Source organism: Hoplias malabaricus, chromosome 7 (assembly GCF_029633855.1).
Source record: "Hoplias malabaricus isolate fHopMal1 chromosome 7, fHopMal1.hap1, whole genome shotgun sequence".
In the NCBI taxonomy this organism is placed as follows: domain Eukaryota; kingdom Metazoa; phylum Chordata; class Actinopteri; order Characiformes; family Erythrinidae; genus Hoplias; species Hoplias malabaricus.
The window spans coordinates 35,115,397-35,132,127 of record NC_089806.1 but is presented as its reverse complement, the minus strand read 5'-3'; the positions used below and the strand labels follow the sequence as shown (position 1 = coordinate 35,132,127).

The 16,731-nt window shown below is 38.0% G+C and overlaps 1 protein-coding gene across 2 annotated transcripts; it reads right to left on the bottom strand.

Annotated features, from left to right (window-relative positions):
* Positions 1-135: 135 nt before the first annotated feature.
* slc22a16 (solute carrier family 22 member 16) lies at positions 136-16,044 on the bottom strand. 2 transcript variants are annotated; one of them, XM_066677262.1, is made up of 10 exons: positions 15,614-16,044; positions 12,831-13,304; positions 11,889-12,006; positions 9,453-9,767; positions 6,560-6,800; positions 5,679-5,806; positions 3,069-3,178; positions 2,861-2,960; positions 2,294-2,479; positions 136-1,822 (listed from the first exon to the last, which is right to left on the bottom strand). In XM_066677262.1, exons 1-9 carry the CDS (start codon positions 15,655-15,657, stop codon positions 2,303-2,305), a joined length of 1,707 nt encoding a protein of 568 aa, XP_066533359.1. In that variant the 5' UTR covers positions 15,658-16,044; the 3' UTR covers positions 136-1,822; positions 2,294-2,302. The 2 variants fall into 2 exon arrangements, with proteins under 2 accessions (XP_066533359.1, XP_066533358.1); XM_066677261.1 differs by having other exon boundaries at positions 136-2,479.
* Between the last annotated feature and the right edge of the window lie 687 nt (positions 16,045-16,731).

Sequence of the window (16,731 nt, the reverse complement as noted above, 5' to 3'; positions counted from 1 at the left end):
AGATAATGAATGAATGAATGAACGAACGAATGAATGGATATTTATTGCATTTTACAAAAAGACATGAGAAGAACAATATTTTGGTAATAATAAAAAGAAGTTCTTTTATAGATTGTTAAATATGTGTTACCCATTTATTTTTGTATATTGATATGGCAATATATACATCCCTTTTTTAAAAATGGCCCATTTAAAATAAGTTTGCATACAGGTTACAGATAAGTTACATATATGGATATATGTAATTTACAGATTTTTTTAGCTTCTCAGAAATAATCAAATAAACAAGGAATAATGCAGATCTGACTACGAAAAAAATACATCCCCTCAACTGGGAATTCCTACTTGTAAATGTGGAATGTGTTCTTAAACCAGGTTCTGAACAAGTTGAATGCGGCATAGACTTCAATAACGTTGTGTCTACTGGCTTTTAATTCAGTGAAATAAACTGGAAGGTAAAAAATTACAATGCTGGTGTTTCTAGAAGCCTAAAAGTGAGCAAATAAAGCCAATCTCAACATTAAATGACGGTAAATTACTGTTTAAAATTTAGGTCCATTTTTCTGGGGACATTGGAGAAATCTTATTGATCTATCATTCTTTCATAGGCATAGACATACAACAAATAACAAAAGAAATACAAAAAAATACAGTGACAGTACACAAAAGCACCGCAAAATGGTTTAGATTAGTATTCACAGTGTGAGATTATAATCATATAAAAATGCCTTAAAAATAATAAAATAAAATAAAAACTTTTTACCGTTCACATTATAAACACATCTTCCTACAGGTCTCAGTTCTTAAAGATCCCCTCTATTGATAATCTATTGTTGTTGTTGTTTAACATGCCCATGTGTTATTTAAACATACCCTGAGTGAAATAAGCAGTCAAGGCCATGGCTGACCATTTCCAAATTTAAACTGCAGTGTTCTAAAGACAGTCTACAGAAGTGAATTCTGACAACCAGGGTTTGTGAGGTCATGAACCTAAGGAACCAATCCCGTCTATTTTTGTTTTGGGGGCAGTTTCTTTTTTATTAGCTTGATGCTAAGGTGAAAAGGTCAGAAGTGAGTCCAGGTGTAGATATGTCAAACTAAGGTTCACTATTTAAAAAAAATTGACAGGGTAAGTATTGCGTCAAAATAGGGCCAACATTTTTAAGAACCCATAAAGCAAAATAAATAAAAAAGTGATTACATTTTGAAAAGGAGCAGTCTTTTGTTAATACTTTCTACATGCCCTAGTACTTTGAGTGTATATGGTGCGTGTGTGAGTATTACACACTAGTGGATCTACTGAACAGAAGGGGAAGGGGCCAGTACTGTGCCACTTATGGGACTAAAGGGCAATATTTCTCTTGAAAAATTGATGAACGGGTTTGAGTTTTAAGGGTTTAATTGATGACCAGAGGGGGACTTCAATACAAATGACAGCCATTTCAAGAACACAAATTAAAAAACAAACAAAAGTAATAATAAAGCAGCTTACAATCCCCCATCAACCACAAATTTTTAAATCACATCCACTCTTACAGCCAAAGGTTTGCTGACACTCAGTATTTGAGGTGTCACACTTGAGCATAGGACACCCTGCTTACTGCCAATCATCAGCTAGCTAGTATAACGTCCACCCCAAAATGAAAAACGTACTGAGGAGCAGTAGAACTATGTTCTTATGAGAGATGAAGCACCCTCCAATACCTTCATAATGAGCTGGAGTGTCTTATGTGATCCAGAACTACTCATCCATCTTCAGTACTTGACCTCAGTCATGGTGCTGTAGCTGAACGCCATGAAATTCTAACGTCAATGTTCCAACCTTTAGTATACATTCAAAAAGAGCAGAAACTGTCACTCTCTATTATTCCTTTTAATTTTAAATACACATTTTGTATGAGCTGGTGTCAACAAACCTTCGGACATATGTATGTTTCAACTATAAAATTGCAGTTAATTTAATTAAGAGTTTTCTTAAAAAGCAAATATTGCCAGCATACAAAGGTCTGCCATCAAGACTGACCTCCAAGTTTTTGATTTAGTGGTTCATGTCTTAGCACATGTTCAAGACATTAATGAGCTCAAACGCAGCTGTTTTCCTAATTTTGCGAAGTTGATTTCTTCATTAATGCTTTCTTTGATTTCCAGCTTTATTCCTGAATTGGTGTAGAGTTCTCCAGAAGAAAATGGAACTTTAATATTGGAACTAAAGCAAGTTCTTACATGGTAGGAGCACCCTACATAAGCTCCTGGTGGGTGACTGAAGAGCGTTTTCTATATTGCTTCAGTGTACCTCAGTGGCTCAGGCTTTGCTGTCTGTCATATTCATCTGTATTTTGTCCTCTCTTGTCTTCTTCTTTCTGGGTTTGGTACCCAGAGCCTCTGCCTCCTCCAGAGTGGAGGTGAGGGGTTCCCCTAGCGTCTCTGGCAGGAACAAGGTCAGAACTCCAATAATGAAGGCTAGGATTCCCACAATAAGCTGCACCACAAAGAAGAGAAACAAATTCAGGAAATAGTGCTGTATAGTAAAAACAAGAAAATGGCACTATATAACTTACAACAACTGGGGGTTGTACCAGTATTTAAGGAACACACACACACACACACACACACACATACACACACACACATCATCATCATCATCTTCTTTTCCGCTTCTCCATTTCAGGGTCACGGTGACACACACACACACACACAAGAAAATTTGATATGCATTTGAACCCACAACCCGAGGACCCTGGTGCTGTGTGGCAGCAATACTAACTGTTGTGCCACCACCAGACATCATATTACAGGAATAAATCATTTACATCAAAGTTAATATACAGTGCAGGTTCTAAACTTTCTTAAGTAAGGTTACCTGAGGCAGGTTAGTCCATATGTCACCAAGGTAGACACAGAAAGGGGCCACCACACTCCCGACACGACACATCATGCTACCACTGCCCACTGCTAAAGACCTGCCAAGTAAAATTATGAGAAGAATCATTTAATAATTCCCATTTTATATTGCACTTTAAATGTGGTATTTTACACTCTACAGTCTACATAAATGTAATCATACAGACCTTATAACTGTGGGGTACAACTCACATGTGTACAAATAAATCAGGCCAAATGCAATAGCAATGGCAAACTTCCCTGTCATACTGAGGAAGACAGCCAAGAACTCAATGTCCTGCAGGGAAGAGAGGCAGAGAGAATAATAAAATCCATTTCAGCACACAGCTGTTGTGTAAGCATTAGGACGACTTTGCTGAGCAAGGGACTTGGTGAATATCTTAAATAGATCCCTCAATAATGTTCACGATGAAAGTGAACACTTAACAAGCAATGGGGAGTCATCCAAATGTGCATAAGTGCAATTTGGTATGCCACAAGGCTTGGTTTTGTGGAATATATTAGTTTTTTATTTTTTGTTTTTTTCAGAACCCTTGAACAAACACAATACATATCACATGCATATCTATGGTAAAATGTGATTTTCTTTTATTTATTCTGAACCATGTTGGCATGTTAGAGAAGACATATTGTAATGTGAGTAAAGACAAAATTAGGACACCCCTTTATGCCTCTCATGTGGGTACAATCGACATTGGGCCAGACAGCTAGTATACAACTTGTGCCAGTGCTATTTAAAGTGTTGGCATGACTGACTAAGCACTGGAGTAACCTACTGCTTTGGACAGTGAGTATGCATTTTCAACCGCCTACCCGGAATCACTGGGCGCAAGGCAGGAATACACCTTGGAGGGGGAGCCAGTCCTTCACAGGGCGACACAAACACACACATAAACACTCACACCTATGGACACTTTTGAGTCACCAATCCATCTACCAATGTGTGTTTTTGGACCGTGGGAGGAAACTGGAGCACCCGGAGGAAACCCATGCAGACACAGGGAGAACACACCACACTCCTCACAGACAGTCACCCGGAGCGGGATTGAACCCACAACCTCCAGGTCCCTGGAGCTGTGTGACTGCGACACTACCTTATGTTAACTGAGACAATGGTTGCACTGACATTGCTCCACTGAGTGTGTGTAAAATATGAACTTGCTGGGACCTACAAAGTGTTCCTTTATGGTCAGTGGAGCTGATAAAATGGACAATATGCATAAAAGGTAGATGTTCCCGAAAGGACTGTATGGGACAGCAACAATATGCAGGTGGACGAGCTCGAACAGGCAAATTTCAGAATTTTTTTAAAAATTAGATATTGGCTTAAATAAGCTATTTATCCAAATTACTCATTCATTCATTTCACCAGAACTATCTGTTAATAATTCTTATAATCATCAATGAAAGGGTATGTGATTCGTTCAAACATTTCTTAGGATTCAAGTGATTTGGAAATGCTTAGTGTCCTGACTGGGAACAGAGAAACATGTTAAGTAAACACACCCGACCGGTCATGGACAAGTTCCTGGACAAGTATCCGATACTTTCTCTCTTGCAGACCACGTTGGTTGTTGTTGTTTTTTTTTGTGTACTTTTGTTTACCTAATATCCTTTGTGCCTTTACATAAGGGTGTGAGATGACAAAGTTCTTCTCTATTTGGGATGTTGTTTCCAATGAAAATATACATAACTACAGAGTGCTCAAGCTCAAGCCTAGCACAGAAACACACAAATACACATGCAGACATATACGCACACTCAGGCTGAGGAATTTTACAGTAATCATAGAGATATTGTAAATAAAAACATCTAGTTTAAAGAAATGGTTTAAATTGTATAATTAATATCCACTGTTATATTTTCATTTATTATATTTCCAAATGCTTGTGGACATCTTCAGCAAGCACTTCCTCTGAAAAGGTGGGTAGCAACTGGGGGTTTGTACTCTTTAAAAGGAGATACTGCTTTTACTCTTGAGAAAGGATTTAAGTTACAGGATGAAATGTTTCTGTGAGGATTTGATGCTTTTTAACCACAAGTGCATATATAAGGTCATTGAGGCTGTATATTTACATGGGTTTATGAGGGTTTTTTTTTGTTTGTTTGTTTTTTATTATTTGTTTCAGGGCGGCACAGTGGCTCAGCAGGTAGTGTCACAGTCAAACAGCTCACTGGCGCCCCCTCCAGGGTGTGTTCCCACCTTGTGCCCAATGATTCCAGGTAGGCTCTGGACCCACTGCGACCCTGAACTGGATAAGCGCTTACAGATAATGAATGAATGAATGAATGAATGAATTCACTAATTGAACTCATGCAAGGAGGAAACCATTGATTTTTTTTGTAAAGCCTAAAATGCCCTCGATATAAAATAAAGTCAACAATTAAGCATGTTAGGCTGTATTTTTCAAGTGAAATGTATGTTCACACTAAAAACTGAAAATCTCCACTGGACAACCAGTGAAATGCCTGATATAAGGATCTTTGTTATCAAGGCTCAATTATAATGATTTATTATTTAAAATACAATTTCTAAGAATGCCAACAAATTTGAACAATATAAAAGATTTGAAGTTTTTTTTGCATATCCACATATAAGAGATAGATTTTGGTAAATATTTTGATTAAAATCTCCAAAGCTTAAGTAATAAATTAAGTTTTTAAAAGTCCCTTTTATTCATATATACCAGGGGTGTTTAATAATTGTGGAGGGATCTGTACCATGTATGGAAATGCTGATCTTACTAAATACATACAGACAGACACAACATTTTTACCTGAGGCACTGCGATTATGAGCATGCAGGCTACTCCACTCAGCAGCAGTGCTGGAGCACAGGTCCTTTTCCTGCCCACCCGGTCCATCATAAAGCAGCCAATCAGGTATGAGGGCAACTCCACAGCACCTGCCAACAGTCAGTCAAACCACAATCTTAACTTAGTGTACATGCTTTGGATGGTGCTTTAACTTTGCTATGCAAGCTTCAGGAGCTCATGTGGGGCACTTAAACTTTGTTCAGTTAGCTCTGGGAGCTTATAACACACTGCAAGCTCTAAACTTTCCAGGGGGCGAGTTTTAACACCCTGGCAGTGTTACGATTTACTACATACACCAATCAACTCTAACGTTATGACCACCTCCTTGTTTGTACACTCACGGTCCATTCTCTCAGCTCCAATGTCCAGACAGGAGCATTTTTAGTTCTACAATTACAGACTGCAGTTCATCCATTTTGGGTGGTGGAACATTCTCAGCTCTGCAGTGACATTGGCATGGTGGTGGTGTGTTACTGTGTGTTGCACTGAATGCTTTTTGCTGGATATTTGTGGTTGGTGAACCATTTTCAGTCAAGCTGTGACACTGAGGTGTTTAAAAACTCCAGCAGCACTGCTTTGTCTGATCCCTTTGCACCAACACAAAACCACCATGTCAGTGTCATTGCAGCACTGGGAATGATCCGCCATCCAAACCATAACTGTTCTGTGGTGGTCCTGAGAAATAGGTGGACTACCTAAGGTGGAGAGTGTAGAAACATGGAGGTGGTCATAATGGTTGATTGGTGAATTTTTGTAAGCTCTGGGGTCATTAAAGCATATCATATCATATATCATGATAGGTACTAAGGACACATGCACACAAACACATTCATACTTCTTACCGGCCAAGAAGAGGTTAACGTACTGGTTTCCTCCCAAGTTTACAGAGCCCAGGCTAAAGACATAGTAGCCCAGGGACCCAATAAACCAGATTGCCCAACATGTGGCACTACGCCCAGCCATTTTCCAGCTACCAATCATGTCCAGGACACTCAGCTTCTTCTCTGTTGCCACCAGCTTGTTTTCATCCTTCTGTCCATTCTTCATCAAAATATTTCCACTGTCCTCCAACAAGTCTGATACCTATTTCACAAAGAGTATAATCTTCAGAGGAATGTAATTTAAGAGTTTGAGAGATATAGAAGAAAACAATCTTCCACCAGCTGAACTGTATATGATCCTTTGAGTCTGTAGAGAGCCTGTCTCACCTAAGTGAAGAGGGCTGAACAGGTTGTAATGCTTCAGAAGCCTGGCGTACTATGAAAGAGTTAGGACTATAAATGCCATGAACAAGAGCTGGTATTCAATAAAGGATTTAAAAAGCAGACAGCGTGAAATTAATAAGACCAGAATAAAGCATTGTTGTGTAATGTATAACTGTAATTCATAATTTGAACATTGTCCCACACTTTTGTCATTTTATTTTAACTGTTGCATAGTAATATAAATGACAATTATTTAATTTTATTAAAAAAAAAAAAAAAAAAAAAAAAAACTAAAAATGAAGTGGTATAAAAACAGCAAAGGAAAATAATTTATGTGTCACTGAATTTGCTATGAGTTCCATCAAAGAAAAAGCACTGCAAAAGTTTGCTGCCCGCTGCTCTGGGTGTGTGTTCACAGACCCTAGAGCACTAATGTTTGTGTGTATGTTCACTGCCACTGATGGGTTAAATGGGGAAGACACATTTCATTGTACATTGTACAATTACAGACAATTGCGCATTATATTACATTAGTATAAATATTCAGAGCTTTTTGTCAGCATAAACATGCTAGCCAAAAACAGCCAACGTATTTACAAATTAAAAGTCCTGGAAATGTAAAGAAATGGCCCTACAACAGAGCCTTGGGGAACACTATACTGCATGTTCTACAGTCAGTCAAGTAAGTATTTTCACATCCGCACTTTAATACACTGTCTATGGTATTTTAGCCAAGGATTTGTCTCTCTGAATTTGTCCATTATCATCATAAATTCTACTGAAAAGCTGCATTCAAATGCAGCACTAGCTGTACAGAACCATTTTCATAATAAGGCAATGAGTAAATCAAGCTTTTTCCTCCAATATGTTTTGCATAGTTAAAATAGATTTTAAAATGTTTCATACGTTTTAGACTTTACCAATTATGATAAACAGTTCATGGATGCTCCAGTAATTTTTTTTTTTTTAGAATTAAACATGCCCCCCCCCCCCTTTATTTCCCTGTGGCACCCAGTGCAGACTTGGAGCCATAGAAAGTTGATTCTATTGTTTCAGTAAGGAACATATCACACAAGAGATTACTAAGTACTGTCTCAGGGATAGTATACTGAGGATCAAGATGTACAACACTTAAGATCATGTTTGTTAGAAATTGATTTGAAGCTTAAGCGCGAGAATGTAACTGCTGCATAATTTAAGGTGAGACAGACAGTTCTAATAAACAGTAGATGCCTGAATGTATTGTATGTGTTTTTACATTTCAGTTTAACACATATTTGTTTTCTAAATTTAAACTTTGGCCAAAATGAAAATTCAGGGTCAAAACTGAAAGTGCTTTTATGGCATAATCACACACTCAAAAGAGTTACTCAAAATTCAAACAGCTGAGCCATACTTCAACAGGTCTATGCTATGCTATGCTGCCTAGTCACATTAACACCATAGTGAACTCAGCTGTTGGGTCACAGATGGTGAGATATCCCACCACCTCTCAGTGGTAAGGTGATAGCATTGGCTGTTTTCAACGACTCTCAGTTTCATCAGTGCTGTCTGGACATGTGGCTTTGAGTGACATTGTGTAGCCATCAAAAACAACAAAAAACAAGTCCCTGTAGCTAATATCCTACATTAATACTAAAATAAAGGGAAAAGTGTAGTTTGTCCTTTTTTTGCTGCAGTAACTGCTTCTACTATTTTGGAAAGTTTTCGAATATTTCTGAGAGAATTTGAAGGCATTCAGCAACAACAGTATAAGTAATGTCAAGGAATTAGATTATTATTTTTGGATGAGAGAGGCCACTCCAACTCATCCCATAAAATTGTAAACAGAGCTAAATTAAATCCAAAAAATTTTGGATACACTTCCCCAAAGTCCAGTGCTGGAGCACTTTATACCCTTTTACACAATATCTGGCAATGGGCATGGTGATATTAAGATTATATCATTAAGTGTACATTCACAATTTAAGGTCTGTGTCACAATTTAAGTAGAATTTACCTATTATAAGTCCAATCTACACACTTTTAGACAAAATTTCCATGATAAACAAAGTGAGAGTAAATAATTCAATCCACCACAGAATCAACATAGCTGGGATGTGAAAACACACTGTCAGGGGCACCTGTCCACGTCAGGGACTTGACCTCTGCTTACAAGAGTACCAGTAACTCCTACCTGCACACATTATCAGTAGTGCTTAGGTCAGAGGATCCATAGCCCCTTAACCCCCATAAAGTAAATAAGCCATAAACATTTTTAGGCCTAAAGGTTTTGATTATTAATTTCTAAAAGAAATTCTAATGTAAATTTCAGTTGCAATATATGTCTGAAAATGTTTCAGCATATCGTAAAGCCTAGTGCCTGGCAGTTTAAGAAATAGATTTGTTAGATTCTCATTTGGCAGTATTTTTCTTAAGATATAGTCCTACATGTTTTTAACATTAAATGTAAATGCTAATAACACTTTCATTATCATTAAGCTAAGGAAAGCCATCAGAATGAGTGTAGATTCTATAAAAGCAGTTCTACCTTAAGTTTGGGTTCTAGGCCATTACATTTTGCCATGGTGTCCAGCAGCTCCTGTGCTTCCTGGTGGCGTCCTTTAGCGATCAGATAGAAGGGTGTCTCAGGGAACTTCCAGCAGTAGAGCAGGAATGGGCTGGTGCTGAGGGTCAGGATAATCTGATAGAGCCACCAGACTCGCACCAGATATCCCACCAGAGCCACTATCATGATGCCCACCGCAAAGGCAGCATGTACATGCATGGAGGTCCAGGTACGCACCTTATTCCCAGTAAACTCCGTAACATAAACAAAGACCACCACCAAATAACCACTTGATACCTACCAAAAGAGAGAGATCAGAAAGAGGGAAAAAGGGATGAACAAGAGGGAGTAGTAAGAAGTTTAAAAAATAAGAAGAAGATAATGCATTTCAAACATGTCTGGTACATAATATGTGTGTGCTTCAGCTAGCTCAGTTGGTAGACCACATCTAGTTCAGTCAGCAGAATATGAGACTCATAATCTCGGGGTCTTACGCGCCCCACGTTGGGCGCAAAATCTATGGCAGCTGTGGCATAATGGTTAGAGACACCGGCGTGGTGCCGCCAGGTTACTGGTTCTATCCCTACAACCATTCATAGCTGAAGTGCCCTTGAGTAAGGCACCTAAACCCCAAGATGATCCCTGGGCACCAAGGGTTGCTGCTCACTGCTCAGTGAATGTGTGTTTACAGCCATGGATGGGTTAAATACATATTTCCATGTACTCCTGTACAAAATACATAAAGTCTGAACCTCTCTGACACAGGCCTGACAAGATTTTCATTCAGAAACTGTAAACCATACATAAATCATCTGCAAATTTTTTTTATGGACATTCCTTTGTTTCTCAGTTTTAAACACCATCAGTTGTTTATCAGTTTAATCAGTACATCTGTCTGTGTTTGGGTCTTAGACACATAAAGAGCAGATTACATGTTTAATGAAGTAATTAGTAAAGTAATTCCATTACACTTTGACAGCGGTAATTAATACATTGTTATGGGTTATGTTTTTTGAGTGACTACATACAAAATACACACAAACACACACACACACACACACACACACACACACACACACACACAAACACACATGCACACCCACACAGACACAAACAGTGGCACTGGTGTAAGTTATATTCAGGCAGCTCTTGGCAAAGTCCATAGTATGGAATCTGTTTAATGAAACAGCCGGTTCATAAGCGGTGAAACAGAGCAACGCTTAGACTGTGTCTCTTTGCTCTCTCTCTCTGTGTTTGTGTGTGTGTGTGTGTGTGTGTGTGTGTGTGTGTGTGTGTGTGTATATGCCTGTGTATGAACAGACGAACAATGTAACAGTCTATGAACAGATAAAGAACAAGTAACTCCTGTAAGCATTCCATTCAGAGTTAAACTAATTAGACACCAAAACTTTCCACCCACTTGAGCTGCTATATGATCACTACAGCATCATAAAGTACATAAATGAAACATCTTTACATATTTAACTATGACCAAATATTTATTTAGAATTAAATATTAATTCAAGTTCAAAGAGAGTTCATTTTTATTCAACAATTTAGTGCTGGCTACAAGGTCTTGACCTCTCTGGCCATTTAGGACGATTGCTCCCATTCATTTGTAAAGTGTGTTTATGAGGATTTCACAAGTTGTTTATGTGACACTGAAGGTCCATGTAAACAACAGGTGCACTTTAGAGTTGCTGATTTCAATACAGTTTTACATCTGATTCAGAAAGTGCACATAAAAGGTTTAAAGAGTATTTTTGTACTAACTACTGTATTTATTTACTTAATGCACAATAAATATATTTATTTAACAATAAAATATATTTATGAATACTGTTTGAAGAATTACAGGAAACCTACACACAAACTGTGTCTGAAAAGTAGAGGTGGGCGGATCGATCCAAATATCGATAATATACAATACTCGTGTAAAAAGTTCGATATTGGGGATACTGGCTCTGTATTTACTTGGTATTGCATTGATACCAAAATTCCCGGTATCGCCCACCTCTACTGAAAAGGTTTGAGTCACTCCCCCACAGTTATAATCATGGGCGTGTGTGTGTGAGGGGGGGTTTTCAGTGTTCTGGGGCCAGAATTGATTCATAAAAGTAAACCCAAGGATCTAAAGTATCGATATTTAGGCATCGATCCGCACATCCCTACTGGACAGTCTTTGTTTTTGTGTATTTGCTTCTGTGTACTTCAAAAAAACAAATTAATAGTCTCTTTTTTCTCAGTAGTCTACTCTTAAACTCGTGCACCCTTTACTACACCAAATTATAGTGAAATGGCGGGAGCATAATAATGGAATGACTAAAAAGCATCCAAACAACATTAGAACAAGGCTAACACACTTTAATGCTCTAGTTCTCTATTGAAGAGCAGGTAGGCTTTTAATATCATACTTACCATGGCTAGCAGGAAACGCATCGCTACAAAAAGGTAGTAGTTTCCGGTAAATGCTACAGTGATGCCAAACACAAACTGGCACAAGCTGGTGACCATAAGAACGGGCCGTCTGCCAACCCTAGAGTAAGACAGAAAAGTTTGTAATGAATCATACTTTGTACTGTGTATAAGTTTAGTTACATTCAGATCTGCCTTTGTTACAACTCAGCTAAGAAAAACCCTAAAACCTGTACTAGATTCTAAAATCTGATGTTAAAAGTGTTTGTAACGTATTACATATACAATTTTAATGGAATACTGGAGTTATATTTCTTAGCATATAGACAGTACTTTCAAAATAGATTTGAAATCATCATCTATTAATCATCTATTATTGATCAGATAATTACTGGACATGAGTGCATGTGATATTTAGTAGTTCAGACAGTTATTATTTGTGGTCTGATGTTTTATTTACTTTTCAATGTTCAAAGTTTCTCCCTTGTTTACTGAGGCAAGTTTCTTGGTAGCGGTGAAGTATCAGTTAAAATAAAAGTATTTATTATCATATTTCAGTTGTTTTACTTTTATCAATATTACAAAAAAACCTCAGAAGATGTGTAAGTTCAGTGGTCATTTTCATAGTAACTAAAGACCTATTCTTCCTTTCACCTCCCCTGTAAAAACCCAAGCTGGTTACATCCGTTCATAGCCACTGTTTACATCAGTAGCATTCCCCTTTAACTGTAGTAAAATCAATGACTTATGTGTTTGTTGTGACTGTGGTGCAGAGTCCTTAAGTGCATGACCCTAATAAGCTGCTGCAGTACATGTGCAGACCCACTGACCGGGATAGAGTACGCATTTACATAGTCTTGCAAATATATAATCATACGTATACATACACGCAGCAGTGTCAACAGTCGCAGACTTCTATTTTGGTCCCAAATATGCCGAACATACCTGTCAGCTATGTCTCCAAACACCAATGCCCCGATCAGGACCCCCAGCATAAAAGACGGCTGTGCAAGCTTGGCCAGCCATTCCTTCTCACAGACCAGATTCCAGTCCGTTACGATGTTCTGCTGCACCTGGCTGTGGTCAAACACATATTGGCTGCATGACTCCACAGACCTGTTGCCTTGGAACTCATAGAGGAGGTCCACTGGGTCGTGTCGCATCACCCTGCGACAGGGACTGAGCTCCCACTGCTCTCCGTTTACAGTCTGCACCACCACTGCACCATTCCCAGGTTTGTAAACAGACCAGACGTCCTCCAGAGAGGTTCCGGAATGATTCCCATATAAGACATTCGTCACATTCCATGGTGCCTCACAGAGAAATTTCGGCGTCTCTACCAGGAACACAGAGGCTAAGTAGTGTATCCCACAAGACGTGGCTTGGAAGACAGCAGCGAAGTACAGACATACCTGGAACCTGGGAGAGGGGTATATGTGTTATCAGGGAGCCCCAAGAGACTAAATTAAAAAAAGAACACATTCAAAAGCAGAAGTCTAGACATCTTGAATCAATATTTATTTTGATGATAGTCTAAGTGAAAATAAGTTTACAAAAGTAGATATTGAATAATGTGTGTTTATGCAATTTGTGCCCACATTCTATTAATTGGCTTAATTTAACATTCATTCATTCATTCATTCATTCATTGTGTATAACCGCTTGTCCAGTTCAGGGTCACAGTGGGTCCGGAGCTCACCTGGAAACACTGGGCGCAAGGCGGGAACACAGCTTGGGGGGTGGGGGGGGGCACATCTTTACTTGCAAAGATTAGGTGGATGCTCCTTTCATGCCTTACATTTTCATCTTCTTATAGCAAAATGTTAAAAAAATTAACACAAACTTTCACTCTTACTTTGTCACTGTTCCGTACTTTTTTGAATGTGTTGCCAGCATCATAACCTTAATTTGTTTCATTCATTGTCTGTAAACACTTATCCAGTTCAGGGTCATGGAACCTTCCCAGAATCACTGGGCGCAAGACAAGAACACACCCTCAGGGGGCGCTAGTTCTTCACAGGGCAACACACACACACACACACGGACACTTTTGAGTCACCAATCCACCTGCCAACATGTATTTGTACTGTGGGAAGACACAGGAACACCCGGAGGAAGCCCATGTGAACACAGGGAGAACACACCAAACTCCTTACAGACAGTCAACCAGACTTGAACCCACAACCTCGAGGTCCCTGGAGCTGTGTGACTGCGACACTACCTGCTGCAACACCGTGCCACCCCTACATTTGTTTATATTTATTAAAAACAATTAAGTTAGTCAACCGGAACATTGTAAATGTTTTCTTTTTACTTCAAGAGAACTTACAAATAATACATTCTTGTTTATATTGCATTTAACAAAAAAAAAGAGATAAAGAAAAAATTAATCCTAAAATAAACACAAATATTTAAAAACAATTCACAGTTAAAAATATAGTTAAATAACTATTGATTTTCTGTCAAATTCATGTCTTAAAAAACATATTTGAAAGCCCCCTAGTGAAACAGGAACTAAGTGATTCTCAATTACCTCTAGCATCAAACAGCCCTGTAAACTGCATATCTGCAAACATTCGCCTCAGTGTCTTGGTGTGAAAACCCTTAACAACTTAATCTTCGGGTCACCATACTATAAGTATCTACTATAAATTATTCTGTAATTACAGTGAAATTACTGTGTGAGGTAAGAACAGTGATAACAAGGCTTATATTTCAAGTTTAGCAAGTGGTTGCTCATAAACAAAATGTGTTACACAACACAATTCTTGACATATTTACTTGTGTTAATTCAAAACTTGCTTTCTACTTTGCAATTACAAGAGAGGAATTGAAGTTTGGACCCTCCGTTACAGTTTAAGTGGTTAAAGGGACCTGTTTCAGTGGATGGCAAGAGGAAAAATGTGAGTTTTCTTGTTACATCTTGTGTCACTGAGGAACATTTTATTTCCGAAAACAAACAGTGAAACTGCATGTGTCTGCTCAAGTGTTAAGATGTAAAAATAATTTAAAACTGAAAAAGAAAAAAAGCAGCTACGTTTCTTTAATCAGCACTGAAGGAGACACTGTAATAAATGCTGAATGAATGAAACAGTGAACCATGATGTTTAATAATTGAATGAATAAAGCTCTGAAATTGTGGGTAATGCAAATCAATAAAAAAAAATTTAGCCTTTCATTTAAAAAAGTTAATAAAATACTGCCACTGTACATCAAAATTCATCACTTAACACTGTAAGAGCCCTGAATATTGATTACTGTATACTAAACCAAACGGTTTTCTGCTCTTGTAAAAAGGATAAATTAAACAATTAATTCAGTGATGAACGTGTGAATAAGAAATATATACTGTTAATACACCAGTGAGAAAGTGATATTTTTAATATTTACTGTACAATGAAAGAGTAAATAACCCACTGTTAAAGAGTTAATTTAACATTAATTAATTAATAATTTAATTTCTATTAGAACGGTAAAAAATGGTAAATATACCACATTAAAACTGAAAGAGTGAAAGACACTGCACGTATTAATTTACCAGTGGAACCGTTAAAGAAATAAAAATAAAAGTCTTTCCAGACAATCATTTGGCAGGTGACTGTAAGCAGAGCTCGGTGTTTTTAATAACTGACGAGGGGGCAGACCTTGCTGACCTATATTATATCCTCTTTTCAGACAAAAGTTTCCTATTTCACTCTTCTACAAACAGTAATATTAGAAGAACTCACTTTTTGAAGTGTCCGAGCTCGTCAAACAGTCTCTCGACGCTCATTCTGACTGTGAAGGAAGTTTAGGAGCCGTTGGCTGAACTGTCCACGACCGTTGTAAATGTTGGCTCCGGTTCATCCTAGATTTAAATGGGCGGACACTTGCGAACTTCCACCTTAAACACCGAGCCCTCCTCTTTTCACACGAGTCCTCATTTCGCCGGTGTTTGACTCTGCTATAGCTCTACTACTTCGAATTCCGTTACGAAAATACAACATCAGTACAGGAAGGGATCACAGCTGGGCGGCTAAGCTCTCGTGCCCATGGCTATTTGTGTAATACGGCCACTTTATCCCGTGATTTAGAATAGTCTGCCAGTCGACTGCTGTAATCACTCTCTAATGCTCTCTTATGAGCTGTTGTTTGGTTATAAGCACAAGGAATGTGTGGGAAATAAAATGTTTTACATGTATTTGAAACGAAGGGTGTCATTTTAGTTCACATTTCAACGTACAGCTTTTTTTATATATATATTTTAATAGCTGACATTTTATTCGGAGCTTAATTCAGACCAGCAATAACCTGGAATCCTTACTTTAGACCAGGCTTTTCTCTGTACTGGTCTACCTATTTTAAGCTAAGTTTTAAAACTGGCTGTTCCTAGTCCATTGTATTAGCCCAGTTTTTCCAAATCCAACTACCCATATTTTAGACCCTGTCCTGGCACTCACCATTTAAGACCAGTCTGTCAAGTACAAGTTCAATAGAGTTTCTCTGTGTTTTGCCCACTTCTGGTCCCTCAATTTAGGATTAGAGCTTTTCTAGACTACTTTCTAAATCTGGTAAAATAGACAGCATCATTTTAGACTAGTAATTCCCACTCCCGGACTCATCTAAACAGGTGTGTTGCATTAGAAAAATCTTTTTTGTTTACTAACAACTTATAGACTTTCTGATGGTTTATGGAACTAGGTAGAGTTTAAAGGGCATCCACAAAATGTAAAGATTCTACATCAAATTGAGGTTGGAGTCCAAGCCAGGATCCATTAAAATCATTTTTAAGAATGCCATTAGGTTCTGCTTTTTAAAATCTGGTCCTAAAATATTTGATGTTTGGATTTAAATAAACACAAAGTAA

Excerpts from the sequence above, each read along its gene's own strand:
- slc22a16 (XM_066677261.1), bottom strand. The coding sequence starts at position 15,657 with ATGAGCGTCGAGAGACTGTTTGACGAGCTCGGACACTTCAAAAA. Across the intron at positions 9,768-11,888 it reads TGCGTTTCCTGCTAGCCATG|GTATCAAGTGGTTATTTGGT; the intron begins GTAAGTATGATA and ends CTCTTTTGGTAG. Across the intron at positions 2,961-3,068 it reads TTGTACCCCACAGTTATAAG|GTCTTTAGCAGTGGGCAGTG; the intron begins GTCTGTATGATT and ends TTTACTTGGCAG.